The following is a 26,925-nucleotide window of genomic DNA, read 5'->3' on the forward strand; positions in this document are numbered from 1 at the left end:
TCCTGACAGATGTTTAAAGATCATTCCGTTTTCTCCAGCTAGAAAAAGTGTACCAGCCAGAGTGCATCTTTAACAGGACCAATGATGTTTTATAACACAGCTGACATTCTGACTCCATAGGTTTCTAGGACAAGCTAAAAAGTCAACCCAAAGTGAAATCTGTCTGTTGAGAAGAAAAGGGGTTTGTTAAACCTTTACTCACTGTACTTTATCAACATCTTCACATATTTGGTGTCCATGCTCAAGTTTTTCCAGTGGGTGTCTTATGAAAAAATGTAGAGATTCGTGTCCTAGAGGAATTCATTTTTAGGTCATTCATAACTGAGATAGAGGTCTTTCCTCAATTATAACCCAGCTACAACGTATCTATGAGATTGTTTCATCTTTGGGTATTTGGTTTTTTGAATCATCCTTCTTAAGATCACCAGGATGTGTGTGTGTGATTAGATCACCAGTGAAACCAACCTGAAAAACATTTTCTGAGTTAGGAATTCCATCCTCCGCAGTTCAAAAAGTAATGCAAGCTGATGAGAGGTTCAAGCCATTTGAAATCGGATGTGCTGATGTGCTTTCTGATGGAGACTTAGTTATGCCGGTTGCTTACCAAGCTTATCGTTATTATTTTTTGCAGTGATTACATGCAGCTGAATCAAAATAACTTCTAAAATTGTTCTTTGGTTTTTATCTTTTAGAGGAGAATTACTAACATTAGTTATTAATCCAGGAAAACTTATTTTTTCCAAACATTTTATTATGAAAAACTTCAAACGTACGTAAAAGTTCAAAGAATTTTATAGTTCGTGTAGTCTACCACTAAGGTTTTGTCACATGTCCACCTTCCCATGCAGGAAGCCACCTGCTGCCTGGACTGCGGCGGCCGTTTCCTAAGGGTGTCTTACCTCTCCATGCTGCGCATCGGCTCTCCTGCTGTCAGAGCCGTCTTCCTACAACACAAATTTTATCCTGTTACTTCTGTTGTTAGAGCCTTCTCACACGCCCTACAGCTTCAGGAAAATGCCCCAAAGGCCTGGATGCATCTGGCCCCTGTTCCCCTTTGCAGCTCACGTCTTACTTCCTCTTTCCTCCCCCAATACGCTGGCAGTTCTCGGTCCCCAGGAAGTCCTCTGACATCTCTGAGTCTCTGCTCAGCCTCCTCTTTCTACCCCGACGGCCCTTTCTTTCCTTCCCCCGTAAGCCCCCACCTTCGCTGTCACTGAGTCCAGGTCTGCAGCTCGTGTGTACTCCACGACCCCACCGCATCCACAGCCCCCACACCCCAACTGCCAACAAGCACACACGCCTCCCCAAGCCCCGTGTCCTTTCCTTGACGTCACTCACCAGCACCTCGTTTTCTGGCCTTTCTCGCTGCTCTGAAGTGCAAACTCCTACTGACTTCGGCGCTCCGTGGCTCAGCGCGTCGCGATAACCCCTACAGCCCGGCTCCCGACGCAGGGCTCGCCTCTCCGCGTACGCCCCGCCCCGGCCCGGGCGGCAGCGCCGGCCCCGCCCACCGCCCCGCGGGCCGCCGGCCGGAAAGCGCGGCGCCAACTGCCGCAAAGCGCCGTACGACAGAACCCGGGACCGGGCTACGGCCGGCAACCGCTCCCGACGCCGCTGCAAACCCGGCGGCTGCCGGAGTCGAGCGCGGCGCCTGCGCGTCTGCTCGCCCTCCGCGCTGGCCCTGCGTCCCTGGAGGCGGCCCGGAGCCGCCGCGCCGCGGAGGCGGTCCGCGCCCGCCCTGCCGGTCGCCATCATCCCGGCGTGCACTGCGGCGGCGGCGGCGGCGGCGGCGGGCGGGCCGGCGGCCATGTTGCGATAGTCTGTTGTTTTCTTCCTGCGGAGGAGCCGGGCCGGGGTGCCCGAGACCGCCGGCCGCCTCCCCCCTGTTCCCGGTCCCGGCCCCTCGTCCCCCGTCCTCCGCCGCGCGTTCCCGGGCTCCGGCCGGCCGGCGGCCCACCGGCCGGCTTGGCGGGGCGACCCTGAAGGCCGGGCCCGCGAGCGCCATGGCGGCCGCCCTGGGAGCGGGCGGAGGAGCCGGCGCCGGAGGTACGTGAGCCGCCCCGCGCGGGGGGACGGGCCGGGGCTCCCTTGGCCCGCGTCGTCCTGCCTCCCGCGTCGGTCTCCGCGCCGCGGTGGCCCGCGAGCCTCGGTGCCGGCGCTCGCCTGCAGCACGTAGCCGTGGGCCCCTCGGCACGGCGGCGGGCCCCGGGCGGCGAGGCTGCGGCCTGCGGGGCCGCGACCCGCTCGGACCGGGCGAGCGGGCGAGAGCGGGGTTTGTGGGAGAGGGGCCTCTGACCGGCTGAGGTGGGGTCCCGGCCCGGGGCAGAGCCCCGTCGTGCAGGAGTGTGGGGCGGTGCGGCACCTCGGGGACTCGGAGCCCTTGGGGAAGGGCCCCGGCTCGTGGGTCGGCGGCTGCGTGCAGCCCTCCCCGGGCCGGGGAACGTGCCGGGGCGTCCTCAGCCGTGTGCAGAGACGAAGCGGCGCGAGATGCCTTTAGACCTGAATCCGTTCCCTTGCGTGGTGTCCCCTGGTTTCGCGAGCATCCGTGGTTTTGACAGGGCACCTAAAATGCCGGGTAAAAATCACTGGTGAAATTACGTTTTGTTGATTGAGGTAGGGTTTTTTTTTTCCATCTTAAATATGGAAAAATACTTGAAAGTGACTTCAGTGACTGCGCGGAAGCCCTGGTGAAGCGGCCGGTCAGGTGGGGAGTTCCGTGGGCAAGAGCCTGCGGGCGCACTCCCGGAGCGTCGTGCCGGCGTCCAGGCCGGAGGGCCTTTGGGTCCTGCCTCCCGAGACTACGTCGCGGTCGTCCCGCTCAGAACCGGGGCCTGGGTATTAAAACGTTTGTGGCAAAGGGGAAGAAGGCGCAGGCTAAACGCAGAAGTCGCTTCGCGCAGGATGGTTTGCTGCCTACCGCCCTGCCGTCGGGTGACGTTCTTGCTTGTTAGAGGTGAGGCTTTCTAGTTAAAAATTTGAAAATGCGGGGTGTCCCTGACTCGGTTACCTTCCGGGGGCCGGAAGCCTGCGCTTTGTCTCGTCCTCCAAGTGTAGCGGGGGCCTCTGGGCCGGCCCCGCTTTCGTCCGCGCGAACCCCGCGTTCGGTGGCGTTTTCCAGAGGCCGCAGGGCGTGAACACGGGGCGCCGATGGCCGCTGGGACGTGTGCCGGCGCGTTCTTTCCAGCGACCAGCTGCTCGGTGGTGGATGGTCCGTGTCCGTGAGTGCAGCTCACGGAAGTAAAAGCCTTTCGGTGTCCTGATGGATTTGAGTGCAGAAAGTTGGAGAATTGCTGTTTTAGAGGATTGGGTAGGCCTTATCCTTGACGTTTTGGAGGTTTTCCTGCCGTTCCAGCACAGGCAGCCGGTTTCCCTTGCTCGTGGACCAAAGCCAGAATCCTCCCGAGGTTTGTGAGTCCCACGTGCGGGGCTCCCCGCGCCTCCCCGGCCTCGCCGGCCCTCCTGCTCTGCGCTGGGGGCGCGGTCCCGCGCTCTGGCGGGGCTGGCTGCCCCTTGGCCAGGCCTCAGGCTCCCCGGGAGGCCTTACCCAGGGAGTGCCCACCCCCCGCTTGTTCTCCCTTTTGTTGTGCCTTGTTCTCTGCAGAGCATTTATCCCAGCTTGTAATTTTACTTTGTTATTTGCTTCTTTTTAAAAAAAATCTCCTTCCCCCTAGTCTGTAAGCCCCGTGAAGACAGGATTGCTACCTGTTTTACTTGCCGCTTATTCCAAGTTCCTGGCACATTGTGTATGTTCAACAAGTAATTTGACAAATGAGTGAATTAAAGTACGAAATATTTTCCTTGTGAATCCTCTTAAACCCTTTTCTGTGCATATGTAAGTTGAGCATTTTTAATTTTTAGCTTTGTGGTCTTTTAGGGTACCGACCGAATCATGTAGTATTCTACAGTTCGCCTTGTTCACTTAAAAGTAGGTCCTGAGGGTTGCGGCGGCGCCTGGGTGGCTCCTTCGGTTAAGCATTTGACTTCGGCGCAGGTCATGATCTCGGGGCCCTGGGATCGAGCCCCACGTGGGGCTCCCTGCTCCGCGAGGATTCTGCTTTTCCCTCTCCCACTGCTCCAGCCCCTGTGCACCTGCTCTCGTTCTCTCTCTTTCAAATAAATAAATAAAATCTTAAAAAAAAGTAGGTCCTGGGGATCTTCCATGTCAGTACTATTGAGCATTTAATCATTTTTTTATGGATGGCCGTTTCAGTTATTTCTGCTTTTAAACTACTATGGAAAATACTGTGCTAAACAGCTATTATAGACACAAGCTAGTGTGCTTATGCAGTTTTCTGGAGGATACAAACCTCTAGAAGTGGAACTACTGTGTTGCAAGTTACATACATTTAAAATTTTGATAGCTGTTGAAAGTTGTCCTTAAAAAAAAGTTGGTACCACTTTATCCCCCCTCAGTGGTGTGTGGGAGTACCCCATTTCCCATGCCCTTTCTAAGAATCTTTTTAATTTTTGTTCATCTTGGGACAGAATAGACATAATGTTGCTATATTTTCCTGATCTACAGAGAAAGTAGGCATCTTTTCATATATTTTCTGTGAATTGCATGTTTATATCGTGTAGCTTTTTTTATTGGGTGGTTGATCTCTTTGTCATTATTTATATATTTTTCATTCCTTGTATATTTTCTCAGGATTATTAACCCCCTTTTTAAAAATTGTGCTTGTCCTATAAATAATTTTGTTTTAAACTTTTCACTATATGGAAGTTTAAAATTTTTACTCTGAAATACGTCACTTGTTTTTGTAAGTTTTTTTTTTTTTCTTTTTGTAATGGCGTCTCTATGCCAAGAGTTCCTCTATGCTTTTAACATTTTATGATTCTGTGCTTTTTTATAGCTAGCTTTAATTCCATATGGAGTTTTGTTTTGGGTGTTGTGTGCTTTTGGGACCTATAACAGTTCTAATACGATTTATTGAATGCTCCATCTTTTCCATCTTCATAATATATTAAGATCCCATTAACAGTTTTTTAGAATTACTACTTCATGGTGTGTGTGTACATATATATGCGGGTATGTAGGGATATATGTTATGTATATATGATGGCATGTTCTTTTTTAGAAGGTTCTTGATTAGTCTATGTGCTTAAAAAAATGTACTTCAGAATCATCAATCACGTTCTATAAAGAATTCTACTGGAATTCTATTGAGATTGCATCGAGTTTATTTAGAGAGTGTTCGATATTTTTACAATATGGGTCCTTTCATCTAGTAACAGGAGTGTTTCTGTCAGGCTTTTCTTTTTTGTCAGGCATCTCTACCAAGTGTTCATTGAGTACCTGTTCTGTGCTGGGCACTAATCTAAGAGGCTGGGGTATATAGCGAATATACTAGAGATCCGTACCCTTATGGAACTTAACATTAAGTAAGTTTTTTTTTTTAAGGATTTATTTATTTCAGAGAGAGAGCCTGTGCCCCGGGGAGGTTGGGAGGGGTAGCTCCATGCAGGGCTCCATCTCCAGACCCTGAGATCATGACCTGAGCTGAAATCAAGAGCTCGGATGCTTAACCACCTGAGCCACCCAGGTGCCCCAGTAAAATTTTCTTTATGTGGTTTTTTGTTTTATTCTTAAATATTTTATATTTGTCACCGTAGATGGCGTTTTTTATCTTCCTACATTCTCACATTCGTTACTGGTCTATTATAGAAAAGCTTTTTAAAAATATAATTGAATTATATATAGCTGGTTTTTTGAACATTGTTTTAATAGTTTGGTACTTTAGATTTCCTGGTTAGTCACACCTGCAGAGTCTTCTGTTCTGGTATTTATAGCTCTCATTTCTTTTTTTTCTACTTGTCTTGGAGGCTTTCACTGTCAAGTCCTCCAGTATGATGTTGAAGAATATGGGTGGCGAAAGGCATCTCTATCTTGTCATCTTGTTCTGAGTTTTAGCGAGTGTTCTTTTAATGTTTTGCCATTAAGTATGGTGTTTGTTATAGCTTTCTTACAGTTATTGCTTTTAGCAGAGAAAAAGGTTTTTTGATTTAGGTTTTTAATTTTATCAAAGGCTTTTTCTGCATCTCTTGAGGTGATCTATGAGACCCCTTCTTTAATCTCTTAATGTATTGTATCGATAGATTTCTAGTGCTGAACCAGCCTTGCATTCTTGGTCTCAAAACCTTCTTCGTGCTTTGTTCTTTTTAATGTATTATTGAATTTCATTTTAGGATTTATCTGTGATCCTAAGAAAGATCAGATTATAGTTTTTTTCCTTTGTATTTGTGTGTGCATGTATGCTATCCTGGTTTTTTTTTTTTTTTTTTTTTATGAAATGCTGGCTTCCTAGAATGAGTTGTGAAGTTTTCTGGGACAGTGTAAAAAAATCTCTGCATTAAATCTAAGTTGGAAGAACTTTTGTCTGCAAAGCCATTGGGTCTGGTAGCTCTTTATTTTTCAGTTTCTTCTACCATTATTGGTCTAATTTAGCTTTTTAGAAATCTCTGGGTAATTTTTTTTTTTTAAGTTTGTTTAATCTCTACACCCAAAATGGGGCTTGAACTCATGACCCTGCGATCAAGAGTTGCATGCTTTTCTGACTGAGCCAGGCAGGCACCCCTGTATGGGTCAGTTTTGGTAAATTTTTCTGGAAAAATAATTTTTTTTTTAAAGATTTTATTTATTTATTTGACAGAGAGAGACTGAGAGAGAGAACACAGGGGGAGTGGCAGAGGGAGAAGCAGGCTTCCCGCGGAGCAGGGAGCCTGATGCGAGGCTTGATCCCAGGACCCTGGGATCATGACCTGAGCCGAAGGCAGACGCCTAACGACTGAGTCACCCAGGTGCCCCTGGAAAAATAATTTTTTATGTTTATATTTTTGAATTAATGTACGGTTCAACACTACCATTTCTGGTGTGTTAAAGGTAAATTTTTTTGAGGCTCGTGTGTGTGAACAAATTCTTTATTCTTGATTGATGATTTGGTTGGGCCTAAAATTCTAGACTTGAATTCATTTTCCTTAGATTTTTGGTGGTGGTGTTGTGTTGTTTTTCTGGCTTCCACTTTTACTGTTGAAAAGTCTGATGGCATTCTGATTCCTTTGTATGTGACCTTTTCCTCTCCCTGGAGGATTTTAATAATTCCTCCTCAGTGTTCTAAAATTGCCTTAGCCTAGGTTGTCTTATTGTGCTTTGCATTTGGTGGACACTTTAGTGTGGAAATACGCATCTTCAGTTCTGGGAAATTTTCTTGTATTTTTCTCCCTTTCATTTCCTCTGTTTACACCTTCTGAAGCTCTTATTATTGGTTTCTGATGCTTCAGTTACGTACAAAACATAGGAATAAAGAGACAGTTCGTTAAGATGCTTTTGGGAAGATAGGCACTGTGGTAGTTCATAGAGGGAAGTAAGAGATTATGTAACTGAGTAAGGCTGGAGAAGCGCAGCACTCAGGGCTGCTCTGGGGCCTGGGGCAGGCTCCCAGCTGCTGGTGGGGCTGTGCTCCAGGGATGCTCTGAGGCTGCCACTCCTTCAGGAGGAGGGATTCTGTTCCTCTCCGGTCAAATGCTGTTTATCTGTAGATGTTTTAGCTATGGGGAAATGTGTCCGCTATCCTTGATCTTTTTATATTTTCTCCTCTTTTTTGAAAGAAGATGGAACTCTAATACTTATATATAAGACCATTTTGAAAGTGTTAACTAAGTCAATTAAGACAGTGTAATTCAGTGAGAGTATGTGCCTTGTACACCCCCAGATTGCAACCTGTACTTAGTGATCCTGCCTGTGTGATTTAGTAGGTGCCATGAGTAAGTGATCTTCTTACCTAATCATCAACGAAGTCATAGTTGTTCTCTAATACTTTATATAGGAAATCAGAGGGTGTGTTACTACAGTTGCTTCCTAAATAAATGTAAGAGTGCTGTACTTGGTGTTTGGTAGGCCTGAGTTTAAATCTGGTTTTGTTGTTTACTAACCTTGGTTAGTCTTGGTTTTCACATCTGTAAAAAAAAAGGAAGACTTGCAGTTGGATTAAAGGAGAAAACCAATGTAAAAATGATAGCTTGTTGAAGTAAAATGAAGTCTCTGTTAAGCTCTTCAGTAGTGCTCGGATTATTTGAGTTTTATCAGTCTGTGTTTCAGTCAGAACAGAAGCCATGCTATGCATTTCAAGTATGAAGCAATTTTAATACAGGAATTAGAGGCTTACACAATCCTTAGAAAGGTGGAGGTACAACGGTCAGGAAAACTTTCTGTGATGATCTCAGTCTGGTTGTCAGGAGTTTGCCTGGAAGTCCTGTGACACTGAAGATTTGGGGAATCTCACGGCCTTCTTGGCCTGCAGCACTGCAGGTGTTGACTTTTGACCCTATCAATTCTCAAGAAGTCACCACTGACTCTCATAGCTCCTGCAAACCCAGGTGCAGCAACATGGTTTTCTGGAGCTCCCTCTCACCTCCCAGACGGCCTCCTGTCCTGTGTGTGTATGTCCTGCCTTTGCCACCTGAGAATAACTGTTAGGATAATTGGGACTCAGACCTTCTGCGAGCGTCTTGCCTTGCCTCTCACAGTCTAACTCAGAGCCCCACAGAGAAACGTATTCCTGCATTTCCTGTGCACGGTTGCGGTGAGTATGGCGACCTCAGTCAGCACAACTGTTACTTACGTGTGTGGAAGGCAAAAGAGGGATTGGTGGGTGGACTTTCTCCTTTTCTTTGACGTTTCTTCCCCTGAATTTCACCTATTTAGCAACTGATCTTCACCAGTTTAGAAAGTTTCACTTATTTATTTTTATTTTTGAAGGTTTCACTTTTTTAAAAGAGGTCGAGATTCTTGGGAAAGAAGTGGGGTATCATTTCCTCTAATTCTTAAGTCGTGATGGGAACATTCGGTTGGCTGAGCTCAGACCACTTGTCCTCTTCCAGGCTGCCCAGGATGATAGAGAATCAAGGATCTACCTTTTATAGTTTCCATATTGGGAGGCAGAGCCCTGTCTTCCGTTAGGACTCATACTATGGTTGATACCCAAAGACCGGAAGGAGAATTCAGTTGTAAGACAGGGCAACTGGTCAATGTGCCCTGCACTTCCTAAACAAAATACAAAGTTCATTTTAGGGAGAACCTGTCCAGGGAGAGATTATTTATTATTTTGGGGGTGGGACAGAGGGAAAGGGAGAGAGGAGGAGGATCTCCAGCAGGCGCCGTGGCTGAAGTCAAGAGGCCGAAGCTTAATAGACTGAGCCAGCCAGGTGCCCCATGTGAGAGATTGTTAAAACAATGACTACAAGTTATTTTCCAAACAGCCTGGCGTAGGGCCTCTCTCTGAATATTTTGCTTGGTTACTCAATTTGGTAGTTTTACTCTGTAGGGCTAATATGCTCGCTTTCAAAGTTCTCAAACATTACCCTGATTGTTTTTTCTAGTTATGGTTTAAATAAGGGGTCTAGATTTACTTGCCTATAAAATATGGAAATTTGACTGTGGGTGATTTCAGAATGTGAGCGTATCAACATGAGAATGATGTTGAGGTAAAAAGAAGGTTGAGAACCTTTAGACTACAGCAAAGATTGGCAAATTTTATGTGTAAAGGGTCAAATAGTAAATATTTTAGGCTTTGCGGATCACGTGGTTTCTGTTGCAATTACTCTTTTGCCCTTGTAGGTTGAAAGCAGCTATGAACAATATGTAACTGAATTGGCATACAGTGTTCCAGTAAAAGCTTATTTACATAAACAGGTAGTAGCCAGATTTGGACAGAAATGGGTGGCAGACCCTACTTGGCCTGTGGACTGTAATTTGCTGGCCCTTGGACTAGGCAATTGACTAGAACCCTGTTCAAGCTAATGTTTTATATTGTTTCTAATCCAAGTTTCAGGTTCCTGGAAAAGAAGAAATAGAATGCTAAGAGAGTTGGGTTAGTTATAGACATCGGTTGCTGTGTAATTGAAAGGTGTAAAAATTCCAGTAGATACCTGTAATCTTGCTCTAAGGAAGCAGGCTCCCTTATGGAAATAGAGTGACTGTCTAGCACCACGTTTGGCCTTCCAGGGAGAGTCCACGGGTGGGCCCTCGATCACGCTTGTCCTGCTGAGCTAATCTTCCCCTTGGACTTCAGGGATGCCTTGTTCTGGCTTCAGCTGGACTATGTGGACAACTTTTGTTCTCTTGGTTCTGCTCAGTGTGACAGATAAAAACTGCAACTTTACAAAAAGGATTTGTCCGTATTCTAAAGGTGAACAGAAGGAAAATGACTGTAGGAAATTAAGAGTAATAAAAATGGGCCAAGAGTTCTTGTGTTACTTTATTTCCTAGGATTTCAAGTCATGGTTCTTTCCATCTCCATTTTTATAGTCCATTATTCCATATTCCAGGGGGGAAGAAAATAGGCTCTTGCTTCCTGCATCGTTCGGTGCGGTGTGCGTCCGAGGACAGGCTCGCCCGCGCCGAGGGCCGCCTTCCTTCCGTCTGGGAACCTCTGCTTGTCTTCTGCTCCGCTGCTGTTGGAGCTGTTCCTCGCTGCGTTACTTAAACTATTTCTTCTCATTTCTTTGGTGTCAGTAGATGAAATTGCTTTCTTCAGAAAAAGCCTTTTCAGCCCAAACTTCCCCCCAAGCTTGCACGAGCTTAGACCTGTGCTGGGGTTCCCAGCGGTTTTCCCTTCGGGACCTCGCTGCCCGTCATTTTCCCTCCTTTGCTTCTCCCTCATGTTTGATCACTTTTCCCCTCCGTGCAGAGTCTCTGCACATGATGAGCTTCTTCCTACATTAAAAAAAAAAAAAACAAAAAAACAACTTTTTCTCCATCATGAATGGTTCCCTTCAAGCATCTGTTCCATGTCCGTACCTTGTGGCCGGAGCTTGAGAGGATATCTAACCCGCGTAAAGCAGTACTTGTCTGGGCCCCTCTCACTTCCTGGTGGCCTGTGTGCCGGGAGAGATCATTCAACAAAATAAACTGTAAAGAGTAGCACCACAAACCTGTTAACCTCACAGCTGGAATTAGCATTTAACATTTGGTCACATTCGCATCAGGTTTGTTTTTTAAGTGAAGGACAGTATTACAGATAAGGTCCCCATTACGCTTTGCGGGATCCTCTTCTCCGGAGTCTCACACTGTCGGGAATTTGGTGTATTTCCAATATCTATTTGTCAAGTTGTTAAATTAAGAAATACATCTACGTATATGTATTCGTAACCAATACATAATATTTATTTTATGCCACGAAGGTTAGTCTGTGTGTATGTCATTGTGTATTTTTGCCAGTGTGTCTTTGGTTTAGACTAGTCAGAGTGAGGAAAAAGAGATAAAGGCATGTAGATTTTTGCCAGGTATTGTCCAGCACAGTTCTGTGTAGGATTTGTGCCATTTTGCACTGCCACCACTGGTCAAAGAATGCCTCTGTCTCATCATGTCTCACACACTCTCATCAACAGTATACAGTCAGATGTTTTGAGTCTTCGTCAGAAGTAGAAAATTATTCATAGTTTACTTTAAAATACCTCTTATTTAAAAAAAGACCTATTGTGGGAAAAATTTCCACTTAAAAATAATCTGTATGTCCGTCATCTAGTTACAGCGATACGAAATCATGGTCAGTCGTATTTCTTCTGTATTCCACCTCCGTACTCCTTCTGTCCCCACAAAACTTCCCATTCCCCTTCCGCCATCCCCTGGCACCCCACCAGTCCACTTTCTGTCTTTATGATTGCTGCTACTCTTGGGACCTTGTGTGTGTAAGAGCAGTCATTTGACATTGGTCTTTTTGTGAATGGCTTATTTCACGTAACATAATGTTGTCAAGGTTCATGCATGTTGTAGTAGGTGTCACCATTTCCAAGGCTAAATAATATCCAATTGTATGGCTAGACCACATTTTATTTATCCATTTATGCATTGGTGGACACTTGGGTTGCTTCCACCTTTTGGTTATTGTGAATAATGCTGCCATGAACATGGGTGTATAAATACCTCTTCAAGCCTGTGTTTTCAGTTTTTTTGTAGGTATACTCAGAAATGGAATTGCCACGGCAGTCATTGGATTTAGAGCCCATCCTAATCCAGTATGACCTCATCTTAACAATGATATCCTGTAATGATCCTATTTCTAAATAAGGTCACATTGTGAGGTTCTGGTGAACAGGTTCCTGGCCCAGAGCGCCTAAAATCCTTTGAGTTTATTGTCTTTTGTATGCTAATGAATGACTCACTGTTTGGGGGGGTAACCTAGATAGCTTCAGGATGGGGGCCAGTTGCCTGAAAAACCAACCACATGTTTAAAGGGTTAGAATTTTCAGCCTCAGCCTTATTTCCTGGGAGGTAGGAGATGGGCTGGAGATTGAGTTCTGTCATCTTTGGTCAGTGGTTTAGCGGTCATGTTTATCTAATGAGACCGCCATGAAAATCCCTCAAGTGAAGGGATTTGGGATAGCGTCCCACATCCCTGTGTTGGGAGGGCGGCCTACCCTTACCATGGGGGACAGAGGCTTCTGCGCTTGGACACCGCCCAGCTTCGTCCTACTTGTGTCTGGCTCTTCATTTTTATCCTTTATAGGAAACTGTCACAGTATCATGTTTTCCTGGGTTCTGTGAGGGGGTCTGTAAGTTGCTCAGTTGAATTATTTAACCTGGGGGAAGGGTGATTGTGGGAACCCCTGAATTTGTAGTTGGCCAGTAGAAGTGTGGGCAGCTGGGGCACCCCGTTTGAAGCTGACCATCTGAAGTGGGGCAGTCTCGTGAGACTGAGCCCTTAACCTCTCTGCTAACTCCGGATTATGAGGGTCAGAATGGAATGTAATTGTTCAACATCTGCCTAGGGTCTGAAAATCGGAGACTATTCAGTCCTGCACAGTCAGCAAGTCAGACTTGCTTTTAGTATTAACAAAAGATGACTGGTGTGTAATAAGACCCATGCATCATTTTATTTTATTTTTATTTTTAAGATTTTATTTATTTGACAGAGAGACACAGCGAGAGAGGGAACACAAGCAGGGGAAGTGGGAGAGGGAGAAGCAGGCTTCCCGTGGAGCAGGGAGCCTGATGTGGGGCTCCATCCCAGGACCTTGGGGTCATGACCTGAGCCGAAGGCAGACGCTTAACGACTGAGCCACCCAGGTGCCCCGACCCATGCATCATTTTAAAAACCAAACTCATTACCTTCTACCCATCCCCAACCCCAAAATAAACCAGCACATTTATCAATCAGTTCACATCCCGTTAATATTCCAGGTTCAAAATACTGATGTTTTGACTTCTCTTTCGTCCTTGTCATTTAGTTGACATGACTTGGGAGTTTCTAAATGGACAAGATAATGGGGCACTTGATTTTTGGCTCAGGTCATGGTCTCAGGGTTGTGGGAATGAGCCGTGAGTTGGGTTCTGTGCTCAGTGGGGAGTCTGCTGGAGTTTCTCTCTCTCCCTCTGCCCCTCCCCCTGCTCATGCTTCTCTCTCTGCCTCTCTAAAATAAATAAATAAATCTGAAAAAAATAGATTCTTATCCATTGTCTTATTTTCCCACCTATTTACTGTGATGCTAGCCAGGATTTTTTTTTCTTATTACTTGGTTTGTAGTTCTTTGTTGTTCAGACCATTGTTTTATCTGTTATCAGCTCAGTTATTGCTGCTTTTTGCTGCTAGATAATTTTTCTAAACTGCACTTATGTTGCATATTAAGTGTAGATTTCTCACATTGATTCTTCAGTAATGTCCCAAATCTACCTCTTCAGCATTTATTTTTCCTGTTGCTTCTGTCCGTGAATGGCTGTTTCAAACCTACCGAACTATTCACAGTCTTCTGGGCTTATACAGCACTTTGTACCCTTTCTGCTGTTTTCCCTCAGTGCCCATCTGCTTTTCAAAAATCTAGTCACTGCTCAGCCTTCCTAACTCTTACTGTAGAACCAAACTTTTACTTTCCCCAGCCCCTGTTATGTTGTATGTATTTTATTTATTTATTTATTTATTTATTTATTTATTTATTTATTTTGGCCTGGAAATAAACCTCAGAATACCTCTTGGGCTAAATAAAGTTTTACTTGAATTTCAGTCATTCCACTGATTTTACTTCAGTGGCTTTTTTTTTTTTTTTTTTTTTAAAGATATATTTAAGTAGGCTGCATGCCCAGCATGGAGCCCCGTGCAGGGCTTGAACTCCTGACCCTGAGATCAAGGCCTGAGCTGAGATCAGGAGTCGTATGCTTAACTAACTGAGCCACCCAGGCACCCCTTCAGTGGCTTTTTATGCTGATAAATTTAAATAGTATGAAATTTCATACTTCATTAAGAATATTGTGCCATCCTGTTTAAAGTTTGCACATTATATGTTCAAATGTGTGCATAGATAAACATTTAGAATGATGTTTGTTTGATGTTATGACTGTTATTTCTTTTCTTTTTTCTTTTTGTTGAGAGCTGGCTCTAGCTGAGGATGGGGGAGAGGGAGAGAGAGAGACTTAAGTAGGCTCCATGCCCACCACAGAGCCCAGTGTGGGGTTTGATCTGACCCTGAGATCATGACCATCATGAGCGGAAATTAGGAGTCGGATGCTTAACCAACTGACCCACCCAGGTGCCCTGTTATTTCTGATCAGAGAAATTTGGGGTGATTTCAATACCATCTTTGTACCTTGTAGGTATTACAAGAAGTTTTTATAATTGCATATTATTTTAGTAAGGACAGTTGTTGTTCTAAGAAAGAAAATAGGTTCTGTAAAAATGTAAGGACAAATAACAGAAGACAGTCTGTAATTAATTCCACATAGAAAGATAACTGCCATTAGTAGTGTTGCTGATATCCTTCCAGACACACATACATGTGTACGTTTTACATATAAAGTGGTACATTATACTGCATGATATTGTGGGATGTTCCCCCTATGATATATTATTGTGGACATTTGTCCATGAAGTACAGCAGTACTAGTGATAGTTCTTACTGCTGCCTAGTATGTAATTGCAAGACTGTATTTTAACTTTCCCTCTCTGCTTTGTCGACTTTGGTTGGGTATTTGCTTGATTGCCACTTTTCCCCTCTTGATAAAACATTCCTGGTGAGCACCCTTGTCCACACTATCTGTGTTCACCGATTGGACCACAGCAGCTTTCAAAGTCTTAAAGAGTCCCCAAGGCTATTTTCATAAGCTTACTAAAACCTGATGTGTCTTTTTTACTGTGGTGACATTTGCACCATTGTTGCAAAAGTAATGGTGAGTCATTTTGTTGCCTTAGCATGAATCCAGGCAGTGGCCACAAATTGTTAGAAGTCAGGCCACACAGAGAAAAAAACAACAGTTTTTTTAGGAAGATCCTTGATGAAGCAGTAAAAGTTATTAATTTTATTAAATCTTGACCCTGAAGTACATTTAATAAAAAATAATATTGGTTGGGGCACCTGGGTGGCTCATTTGGTTAAGCATCCAACTCCTGATTTCAGCTCAGGTCATGATCTCAGGGTTGTGAGATTAAGCCCTGCTTCTTGGGCTCTGTGCTGGGCATGGAGCCTGCTTAAGATTCTCTCTTTCTCTCTCCTCTGCCCCTCCCCACCTCCCTCCCTCTTAAAAAAAGAAAAGGTTTATGACAAAATGGGAAGTATGCATAAGGTGTTTCTGTTACTACCACCTGTGGCCTCTAGGGAAAGTACTTTTCTGATGAGTTGAGAGCTGAATTTGCTGTGTGTTGTTTTGTTTTTTCATGGAACACCCATTTTATTTGAAAAGACAACTGACAAAACTAGAATTATTCAGACTTTAGTATTTGGCAGATGTTTTCTTGCAAATGAAGTGAGCCTCTGTTCAAGGAATCAACTGACAGTATTGATTGCCAATGAGAAAATCCAAGCTTCCAAATTAGAATTAGAATTTTGGAAAAGTTGTATTTGCTATGGTGAACTTGAAGACGTCCCAGTATTTAAAGACTTTTCTGATGAGATTGGTGGTGCTATTAACAAATGTAATTTTTGATACTGAATAATGAAAGGTGTCCACATTTGAAAGAACAGCATAACTCAGTGAACCTGTATTTTCAAGATGTTATATAATCACTCCTGTTAAAAGATGTATTAACAATGCAAGACATACCATTGCATTTTAACAGGTGAGAGTATGAAATGTTCATTGATTAGGCTTCAGATTCTTCATTGCAAATAGCCTTTGAGAAACCGCCACTTACCGAATATTGGTATAGTATCAAGAATATCTGAAATTATCTGGAAACACTTAATGCCCTCTTACGACTTCACATATATTTGGAGTTGGATTTCTTTCATGCACTTCAGTCAGAACAATATATTGCAAGAGACTGAATGCAGAAGTAGATGTAAAAAATCAAGCTGTCTTCTACAGAGAGACAAAGAGTTTTGCAAAACAAAAGTCTTTCTTTTTTTAAATACAGTTTTCATTAAGAATATGTTACATTAACGTGTAATGGGTTTATTGTTTCTTTTACATCAATTTGTGAATAAAATATTTTAGAAATGCCTTGGTTTTAATTTCTAATACAGTAAATATTGAAAGATACAACCCATGTACACTTTGTTTTTAAAATTTTAGTATAATCAATAAAACGTTACATGTTTCAAGGTTACAAGATAGTGATTTGACAACTCTGTACCTATACCTCTATACCTTATGCTATGCTCACAAGTTTAGCTCCCATCTGTCACCATACAGTGCTGTTACTGTATCATTAATTATATTGGCAGCGCTTCCCATGTACATTTTAAATGCATTTTACACTGATCATTCTCTTTAAAATTGTAATCAGCCTGGTTAGCACCTCCCACTCCCCTCCTCCTTGTTTTCTGTATATATTTGTTTGTGGGATTTTGTTTGTCTGTACCTGTTAGACTGTAACCTACACGTGGTGGAAATTTTTATCCTGTACACCCCTGTATGTCAGGTGCTTAGAACAATGCCGGGCATACATTAGGTGCTCAGATAATTGTTGAATGAAGGAATCGGGTTTCATGATCTTAGTTCTGTTCATAGTTTCTGCTTAACTTGCACTAATCCTTAATTTTCTTGGACATTTTATGGGGGTCTCTCCTTTGGAGAAGTATTTATTTTAACTATTTTTGCATAATCCAGGCTTCTAATTTTGACTTTTGTGGATTTAACAGCAGGAAGTACTTATATAGCAAGATGACAGTTAAATTTTCTTCTGGCGTATCTTCTCTGATGGATTATGGTCGACTGGGGGCAGGGATTCTCAGCTCTCGTTGTCATTACAATTACTGAGAAGCTTTAAAAAACAAAAATATAGCCCATTGAATCCGATGCAGGGTGGGGCCAGGGATTGTATAATTTTTAAGGTTTCTAGGTGATTGTTACCTTGGCATAAAGGTTTTCTGTCCTCAGCAGAATTGGGTGTTGTAATTAGTGTCTGCCAGGAGTGATTGTGACCATTAATACCTTCACTGTGAACTGATGTGAAAAAAGCCATGAACAAACCTTTTTGCTTATAAAATGTTGGGACTTCGTTCACATTGTCATAGCTGGGGAGTACTCTCTGTTTTCATGAAGTATGTAATCCGGGGGAGGAAGGACAGCTAACACAGAAACTTGAATTTATTTATTTATTTTTAAAGGTTTTTATTTATTTATTTGAGATAGAGATTGTGAGAGCAAGAGAGAGAGCATATGTGGCGGGGACGGGTAGAGGGAGAGGGAGAAGCAGGGCTCTGTGCTGAGCAGGGAGCCCGACTTGGGGCTTGATCTCAGGACCCTGGGATCATGACCTGAGCCGAAGGCAGATGCTTAACCCACTGAGCCACCCAGGTGCCCCCAGAAACTTGAATTAGTTGCTTACATTTAAAAACTAAGGAACAATCCATATATTTGTCTTCTCTTGAAAAGTTGGAATCTGCCTTCACTGGGCATGCATTCCCTGTAATACGTGGTAATGCTCCTGTCTGTAAACAAGGTAAAGTCCTGCTAATTTGATGTAATTTCCACCCAGTCTGCTTTGCTCATTTATATTCCCCTGTGTACTTACTGTAGACATTTGACTTTTTCATCCCTGACCAGAGTTTCTTAGAGTTTCTTAATTATCTTTTTAAAAAACTGATTCCACTGAAGTGTAATTGACAAACAGGAGATTGCGTATCTTTGAAACATACAGTTTGATAAGTTTGGATATATGTATACATCCATGAAACCACAACCACAGTCAGTGTAATGAATGTGTCATCGTCAGAAGTGTCTTTGTGTCCTTTTTAATTCCTGCTTCCTGCCCTGCTGTCCCTGAGCAAATGCTGATTCTGTTACTGTTTTAACAGTACCATTTTATAAAAAGGAATCTGAGAGTATGTGTTCTTTTATTTTTTTGGTCTGGCTTTTCTCAGCATAATTATTTTGAAGGTCATCCATGTTGTTGAGTGTATCAGTATTTAATTCTCCTTTATTGCTGAGTAGAGTTGTACTTACAGATAGTCCACAATTTGTTGATCTGTTTGCCTTTTGATGGACATTTGGGTTGTTTCCACTTTTGGGCTTTTACCAATATTGTGCCTGTGAACATTTGTGTACAAGGCTTTGCATGGATTTATATATATATATTTTTTTCTCTTGGGTAAGTTACAAAGGAGTGGAATGGCTGGATCATGTGGTAGGGGTATATTTAACTTCTTAAGAAACTGCCACACTGGGGCACCTTGGGTGGCTCAAGTCGATTAAGTGTCTGCCTTTGGCTTGGGTCATGATCCCAGGGGTCCTGGGACTAAGTTCTGCATCGGACTCCCTGCTCGGTGGAGAGCCTCTGTCTTCCTCTGCCACTTGCCCCTGTTTGTGCTCTCTCTCTCAAATAAATAAAATCTTTAAAAAGAAAAACTGCCAAACTGTTTTATTAAGTGGTTGTATCACTTCACATTCCTGTCAGCAGAGTATGAGTTCAGTTGCTCCACATTCTTGACAACACTTGGTGTAGTAGGTCTTGAATTTTAGTCATTCTCATAGATAGGTCCTGCTGTATTGTTGTGGCTTTAATATACATTTCCCTAATGACAGTGTTGAGAATCTTTTCATAGGCTCTTTGTCATATATACATTTTTTTTGGTGAAGTCTCTATTTAAATATTTTTCCCCTTAAGGATGCCTGGGCAGCTCACTCAGTTAAACATCTGAATCTTGGTTTCGGCTCAGGTCATGATCTCAGCGGTTGATGGGTCCCTGTGTCCAGCCTCCTCTCGGAGTCAGCTTGAGATTCTTTCCCCCTCTTTTCTCCCTCCTTCTCTGCTCCTCCCCTTGCTTGCGGCTCTCTCGCTCTCTCTAAAATAAATAAAATCTTTAAAAAAATACATTTTCCCATTAGAAAAAGTTGAGTTTTTATTGTTGAGTTTGAGAGTTTTTAATATTTTCTGTATGCAGGTCCTTTATTAATAGATACGTACTTTGCACAGACTTACTATTAGTTTGGCTTGTCTTCACTTTCTTAATGATGACTTCTGGAGGATAGAAGTTTTAAAATTTTGTTGCAGTCCAGATTCTCATTTTGTTCCTTTATTGGTTGTGCTTTTGCTGTCACCGGTATGTCCTTGCCTAACCCAGGGACCACAAAGAGTTTTTCTGTGTTTTTATAAGGAATGGGTCCAGGTTCACTTTTTCTCTTCTCTCTTTCTCCACCCCACCCCCTTTTTCCCCCCATATGGTGATCCAATTCTTCTAGTACCGTTTGAAAAGACTTTTCTTTGAGTCTTTGTAAAAGATCAGTTGTCCACGTATGTCCTCGATAGGCTGTTCTGTTCCATTGGTCTCTTTGTCTATTTTTATACCAACACCACAGTTTTCATTATTACAGCTTTCTAATAATTCTTAAAATCAGACAATGTTAGTTTTCCAACATGCTCTTTTTTCAGAATTGTTTTGGTTATTTTAGGTCCTTTGTATTTCAATATGAATTTTAGAATCACTTTTTTAATTTCTACAGAAAAGTTGGCTAGGATTTTGATTGGGATTATGATGAATCTATAGATCAGTTTGGGGAGAAATTGACATTTCAGTAATAATGAGTCTTGAGTCATGAACATAGTCTCTTGAAGTGAGAATAAAGGCAAAAGAACTATAGAAAAAATTAAATCTCCTTTGCAGCCCATTGACAAGTCCTTGGGACAAGGCAGGGTGACCTTCTTCAAGGAGCCCGGCTGCCTCAACATGAATACTTTGCTAGAGGGAAAAGGCAGCCTTAGCTTGACATTAGCCTGACCTCCAGGATCCTGTAAAAATCCTCTAGCAGAGCCTCCCACACTTAAAAGACCACACATTCCCAGAGGGGCCATCCATGGTCATGGATAACCTTGGCCAGAGTGGCCAAGCAGTTGGTGGTGCAGGAGGCATTGCTGACAATCTTGAGGGAGTTGTCATACTTCTCATGATTCATGCCCATCCGTCACAAACATGGGGACTTCAGCAAAAGAGGTAGAGATGATGACCCTCTCAGCTCCACCCTTCAAGTTAGCGCCAGCCTTCTCCATGTCCCCAGTGGACTGCACAACCTGCTCAGCACCAGCATCACCCCATTTGGGGGTGGGATCTCGCTCCTGGAAGATGGAGATGGGCTTTCCATTGATGACAAGTTTCCTGTTCTCAGCCTTGATAGGGCCATTGAATTTGCCCTGGTGGAATCATACTGGAACATGTAGACCTTCAGCACCGTGTCTCGGGTGTAGCTGGTACTGCGCAAGAAGAGGGGAGGAGCAGAGAGCCAGAACCTTTACGTTTTAAAATGTCATGTCAGGAATCCTTAGAAAAAACAGGTTGTTTCAGTACACCTCTTCCTCAGCTTACGGGGTTATGTCCTGATAAGCCTGCTGTAAATTGAAAATACTGTAATTGAAAATGCATAGACCTGGGCGCCTGGGTGGCTCAGATGGTTAAGCGTCTGCCTTCGGCTCAGGTCATGATCCCAGGGTTCTGGGATCGAGTCCTGCATCGGGCTCCCTGCTCCTTGGGAGCCTGCTTCTCCGTCTGCTTCTCTCTCTCTCTCTCTCTCTCTCCCCCCCTCCCTCTCTCCCTCTGTCTCTCATGAATAAATAAATAAAATCTTAAAAAAAAAAAAAAGAATGCATAGACCTAACCTGCTGAACATTGTATTATAGCTTAGCCTGGCCTACTTTAAGGCAAAATCCTGTAACACAAAGCCTATTTTATGATGAAGTGTTGACTATGTTACGTAACATGTTGAATACTGTACTGAAAGTGACAAACAGAATGGTTGTGTGGGTACACATGGTTGTCAGTGTATTGGTTGTGTACCCTCATGATCCCTTGGCTACAGGGAGCTGTGGCTGTTGCTCATTGCCTGGCATCATGAGAAAGAATCGTATCACATGTCGCTAGCTTGGGAAAAGACCCACATTCAAATCTGAAGTATGGTTTTTACTGAATGCATATTGCTTTTGCAGCATTGTAAAGTTGAAAATCATAGGTTAAACCATTGTAAGTCAGGGGCCGTCAGTATTTGAATATCTGTGTCTGTTTTAATTTAGTAAGACTGACTTTCACGGCCTCTCCTTCACAGATGATGACTTTGACCAGTTTGATAAGCCTGGAGCAGAGCGATCTTGGAGAAGAAGAGCTGCAGACGAGGACTGGGACAGGTACAGAACACCCGGTTACTTGTGGTCTGTGCTGATTTCTCCGATTCTGCCACCTGCCTCTGCAGAGATTTTCTTTTTTTTTTTTTAAGATTTTATTTTTAAGTAATCTCCACGCCCAGTGTGGGGCTCAGACTCAGAACCCCAGGATCAGGTGTTGCGTGCCCTACTGACTGAGCCAGCAAGGCGCCCCGGCTCTGCAGAGATCGTTACTGAGAGCAGTATGTTGGCTTCCTGATGCTCTTTCCCTAGTGGGCCTGTCCCTGCTGGGCTGGAGGGAGGGCAAGGGCAGGCCTTCCAGGTAGAAGGCTTTCTGGTGGGCTCCAGTTCCAGGCCTGCATTGCCTGTAGGGCCCTGATTGTCCGTTCTGTCTGTTGTGTTTTTCACAATGGTGGTATTGATTTGGTGGATCCCAGAGCTGTCATTGCCAGAGTTCTTTTGTTTAGTCTACCCAATATTTGGCTATAGACTTTAAAATTTTTGCCAATTTAATATGTGTATGATAGTGTCTCACTGTATTTTAAATTTTTATTTCTCTGGTTACTAGTGAAAGTGAAAATATCTTTAGGGGTACACACACATGCACTAAAGGTGTTCAGAATGTTCATAGTAGTGATAAATGTCAGTTCTGTATAGTGATTACTTGTGGTGAGCAGCTCTAGTAGCAGTTAGAGGGATGTGTAGTGGGAGAAGTTCATGAGGGCATAGTCTGGGTGGTGGGGTTCTCAAATGAGGATTATCTACATTTTTTTTTTTAAGATTTATTTATTTTAGAGAGCTTGGGGGAGGGGCAGAGGAAGAGGGAGAGAGAGAATCTTCAGCAGGCTCCACGCTCAGCACGGGCCCTACACAGGGCTCAGTCTCATAATGCTGAGATCACAACCTTAGCAGAAACCAAGAGTCGGACGCTTAACCGACTGAGTTAAGATATTTCTTAAGATCTTAAATACTGTGTGAAAATGTAAAAAATTACCTCGTAGTTGCAGTCAGAAAATTTAATAATAAAGGTAAATAGGTCTGAATAAAGAAAAACAGTGATGTTCAGTAAAAAGAATTACCTGATTGCCATTTGAAAACTGATGCCCCAGGAGTTTTACAGAATAATCTGCATTAAAAACTATATACATTACAAACTTAGAGCCTACGTAAAGATGATTACTCTTCAGCAGTTCTTAGGCAGTCTATGAAAAATTGCTTAGAGCCTACAACAAAATCTCCTGTAAGAGAAATGGCCTCCCCGCGGTATTGGTACGTAGTTCTGTTTCAAAGATTGTGATGGGGAGCGGAATAAAAATGTGTGTTTTAGTAGTTCACTCACCATATGGATTTTCTCTTCTGTCAGTTGTCTGTTCATATCTCTGTGTATTTTTCTTACGGTTGTTTGTCTTTTCCTTATTGATCTTAGGGATTCTTTATACTTTTTGCAATTTACTTTTTGTGCTTGGAGATATCTCCTCCCAGTCTGTGACATGCGTTCCTTGAAATAGCAGCCTTCAGGTGGATTTTTATAAATAATGTAATCAAATGTATCATCTTTTCCTGTATGGCTTTTGTTTTCTTTTTTATTAAAATACGAACACAGTGTACTTTGGAATCATTTTCAGGCTTGGAGGAAAGTTGCAAGAGTGTCACAGACACTCTCCTGGGCCCCCAGACTCACAGTTGCTTCCTGCCATGTCCATTGTCCTCTGTGCCCTCTGCACACCTGCTCACCGAGGCCCCCCTCCCCCCACTCCTCTTAACAGTGGTCTGAGGGCACCCAGCTGTGTGCTTCCCATGTGCCTCAGCATGTAGTTTTCCTGGTGAGCTTCTCAAGAGCAGGGGCACTCACTTACATAGCCACTGGATCATTTCAAAATCATGAAGTTAACAAACACAGAATTGTGTTTTTTAATCTACAGCGGTTATTCAAGTTTTGACAGTTCTCCCAAGTGTGCTATAGCCAAAAATGAGTTTCTTTTTTTCTGGTTCAAGTTTCAGTTCAGGATCATACAGTGCATTTTGTCCCCTCTTATATTCATCTGGAAGAATTACGTATCCTTGTCTCTTACGACTTTGACATTTTTGAAGAGGACAGGCTCTTTATTTTGTAGACTCACCCTTAGCATGGATTTGCAGGTGTCTCTTCAGAACTAGATTTAGGTTGTGTATTTGGTCAGGAATACTCGTTGGCAATGCTGTGGCCTTCCCGAGGGCATCACTTACGGAGGTGTGTGGTCAAGGTGCTTTCCACTTTTTGTCCTTAGGAAATTCTTCCCTGCCTTGTGTTCTGGTATGTTTTGCATGTTCCTATGAAAATTGTGAAGTGTTTTTATTTATTTTTTTATAGTTAAGATACATAATTTGCCTGAAATTGATTAAATTGATTGATTTTTAACTTACTGAGAATTTCAAGAAAATGTGAAAATAGAATAGTACAGAGTGCCCAGTGTACCATCAGCTTCAACAGTTATTGGTATAAAGTCAGTCTTGTTTTTATCTGTAATTTGCAACCCTCCTCATATTATAGACATACATAAGTTCATCTGAAAATACTTCAGATTGTATCTCTCTAAAAAAACAAAGGATTTACAAAGACAACCACAATAGAGTTATATTTTGAAAAACTCCCTGAATATTAATGTCTTAGGACTGATTGTCTCGTGTAAATATCAGTGTATCTCACACACAGCACAGTGTGGATATGGGTCTTGTATGCTGTTTCATAGTTTGTGGAGTCCACATTAGAGCCCTAGTTGCAACTGATAGGTAGATTTTCCAAGTGTTGTTTCATCTGTAGGTTTTCATGCATCTTTTTTTTTTTTAGTTCTCTGAAACTTTTTGAAGACACAAGGTGGTTTGTCTTGTGGAGTTTCTGCTTTTGCTGATTGTCACCCCTGGAGTGTTAGTGTGCTCTTTCATCTCTTGCGTTTTCTGTAAACTAATAGGTCTAGACGTTGATGAGGTTTGGGTTTGGAAAATGCGCAGGAGGATGGATGATCCAAGTTAACTTCTGCAAACTGCTTGGCTCCTCTGAGGTACTAAATAAGTGCTTGATTCTTTACTTTTATTTACCAGTTTTCAAAATAATGGGTCAGTTCCTTAGCATCCTCCAAAGGTGAGTTTTGTTTTTGAATCCTTTCCAACTCGTAGATTTAAATATTGCATGTGTATTCTCATTGCCGCTGTTATTTTTATTAATATTTGAACCATTCCAGTGCCCTTTCAGTGGGGCTGCGAGCTGTCAAGAAGTTAGCTGGCTTTCTGCTCTCATGGAAATTGGGTTTGATGATGGGAGGCGGGGCTCCGGTTTTCCTCGTCCTCTCCCCGGCGTGAATGGCAGCTGTCCCAGCATTATTTACCAACAAGTGCCTCCTTTCCTCATCCGACTTCGGTGCGTGTTGCGTACGGACGTTCTGTATCGTGTGTGTTTCTTTGATATTTTAAAAGCATAAGACGGTCTCTTCCATGTACTGGATAATAGAGGGAGAAATTTGAAAGCTAAGGAGAAGAGGGAGTCAGAAATTGTTATGACCAGCTCTTGCCTTTGGAAGAACCTGGTGCCATTGTTGAGCCAGCCCCTGAAGTGTTTTTTTCTGAAGGATGTGCTTGTATCACTCTGTACTCATGCAGGAGGAGGACGGCATACTCCTAGCTCTAACTGGAAGTCATTGGATGATGGAGCTATTTACAGGAGAGGGTTAAAGAAGCAGTAAGAGTTGGTGCAGTGTTCCCGGCGTAGCAGCAGGCCCGAGGGGGAAGTGCATCCTAGAGCCCAGTGGGGGTTGCGGTGGTAGCAGTGGGTGGGACTGGACCGTGCAGGCAGCAGGGAGGGGCAGTCTCTCTCTTCCTGCTTCGTAATGACCCGTTGGGTCATCCCATGGGCCAAGGCCATCCAGAAGCAAAGGCCAGGAGAGCCTGCACGAGTCTTCCCAGAGAAAGCTTCCCGGAAACAGAGTTGGCAGAGATCGGAGGAGGGTGTCTTGGAGAGGGGAGGCACACCGAGGAAAGGGACTGAGTGCAAGGTTTGTTATCACTTCACTTGTGGTTTTGAAAGGCTGCAGCCATGTGGCTGACTACAGAATACTTGTTTCCTGGAAGTGTCTTTCAGTGTACACCTGTTGACTAGTAAAAGTATACTTGCTCTAAAAGAGCTGGTTGTCTCTAGTCTTGGATGAGAACAGCGGCCAAGGAGGTTGTTCTTACGTAGTGATGGTGAGAGCCTGAGGAGCCTTGCAGTTGGATCCAGGACGCCTCGCAGTCGCCCTGTGCGGCTCTCCTTTCCTGACTCAGCTGCCTTTATCGGCAGGGGCGCTGCGGCTCAGCTCTTTGAAAGGACCCGATTGGGCCGGTCGCTCCCAGGAGTTCATTGTCGTTTTGTTTTCAGTGACTGTTTTATATTTTGTAAATTTCTTTCCTTTTGTGTACATCTTTTGTAAGGATCCAACTTGATGATGACAGTAGGGAAGTACATTTACTTTCTGCGTGGGGTTTGTGCATAGTAGTTAGGATTTGGACCCCGGAGCTAGAGCATCTCGGGGGTTCGCCTATTGACTTTGCCACTTCCTAGCTGGGTGACCTTGAGCCAGTTATTTAACATCTCCGTGCCTTTGTTTTCATGTTTTAAAAAAATGGGGGATGATGTAAATATCTGCATAATGGGATTGTCATGTCAACAAAAAAGCTAATACAAGTGAAACACTTAGAATGGTTCCTGGCACATAATATACTGAACGGATGCTCACGATTTCTTGAGCTGTAATTTATGTCTGTTGTGGTTGTATGGACCTAATCCTTCTGTCTCCCATCCTGCTTGCTTATTTCATGCCGTTGTCTTTGTTAGTCATGGAAGCAGCTATTCTCCATCTCGGTACACTCCACTCATTTATAACTGTTAGTTTTCCTTATCTTCTTTTAAAAAATGCTTTTGTTTATTTATTTATTTTTTTAAAGATTATTTATTTATTTGAGAGAGAGAGAAAGAGAAAGAGCACAAGAGGGGGGAGGGTCAGAGGGAGAAGCAGACTCCCCGCGGAGCAGGGAGCCCGACGCGGGACCCGATCCTGGGACTCCAGGATCATGACCTGAGCTGAAGGCAGTCGCTTAACCGACTGAGCCACCCAGGCGCCCAGAAATGCTTTTTTGTTTAGAAAAAGTGGGTAGTCATCAAAGACAGATTTCTTCGTATACATCCTTTGTTAGCAGATAGTACAGATAGTGTCTAGGTTTTTGCTTGTGTATTTACCGACGCCTTTCTGTGCTCTGGTTTTAAGAGTTCTCAGTATCCCCTGAGCAGGTGGTGGTACCTTTCATTTTCAGTTATTCAGAGTGATGGCCTAGCGTGGGTGCTTGTCTTCAAGGGGCAGGTGTCTGTTTGGTCATCGAGAATCAGTTCTCAAATGGAGTTCCTGTC

The 26,925-nt window shown here is 43.5% G+C and overlaps 1 protein-coding gene across 12 annotated transcripts in view; it reads left to right on the forward strand.

Moving 5' to 3' along the window:
• The first annotated feature begins 1,660 nt into the window (after positions 1–1,660).
• RBM33 (RNA binding motif protein 33) overlaps positions 1,661–26,925 on the forward strand; it is a 127,500-nt gene continuing 102,235 nt past the window's right edge. For 2 of the 12 annotated variants that reach the window (XM_027573021.2, XM_027573022.2), the window contains exons 1-2: positions 2,538–2,953; positions 21,458–21,536. In XM_027573021.2, coding sequence (XP_027428822.1) covers positions 2,902–2,953; positions 21,458–21,536 — 131 coding nt within the window. In that variant the 5' untranslated portion in view covers positions 2,538–2,901. Of the gene's footprint in view, positions 2,047–2,536; positions 2,954–21,457; positions 21,537–26,925 lie in introns of those variants that run through there. The other 10 variants (XM_027573028.2, XM_027573027.2, XM_027573031.2 and 7 more) reach the window with 7 other exon arrangements.

Source organism: Zalophus californianus, chromosome 12 (assembly GCF_009762305.2).
Source record: "Zalophus californianus isolate mZalCal1 chromosome 12, mZalCal1.pri.v2, whole genome shotgun sequence".
NCBI classification, from domain to species: domain Eukaryota; kingdom Metazoa; phylum Chordata; class Mammalia; order Carnivora; family Otariidae; genus Zalophus; species Zalophus californianus.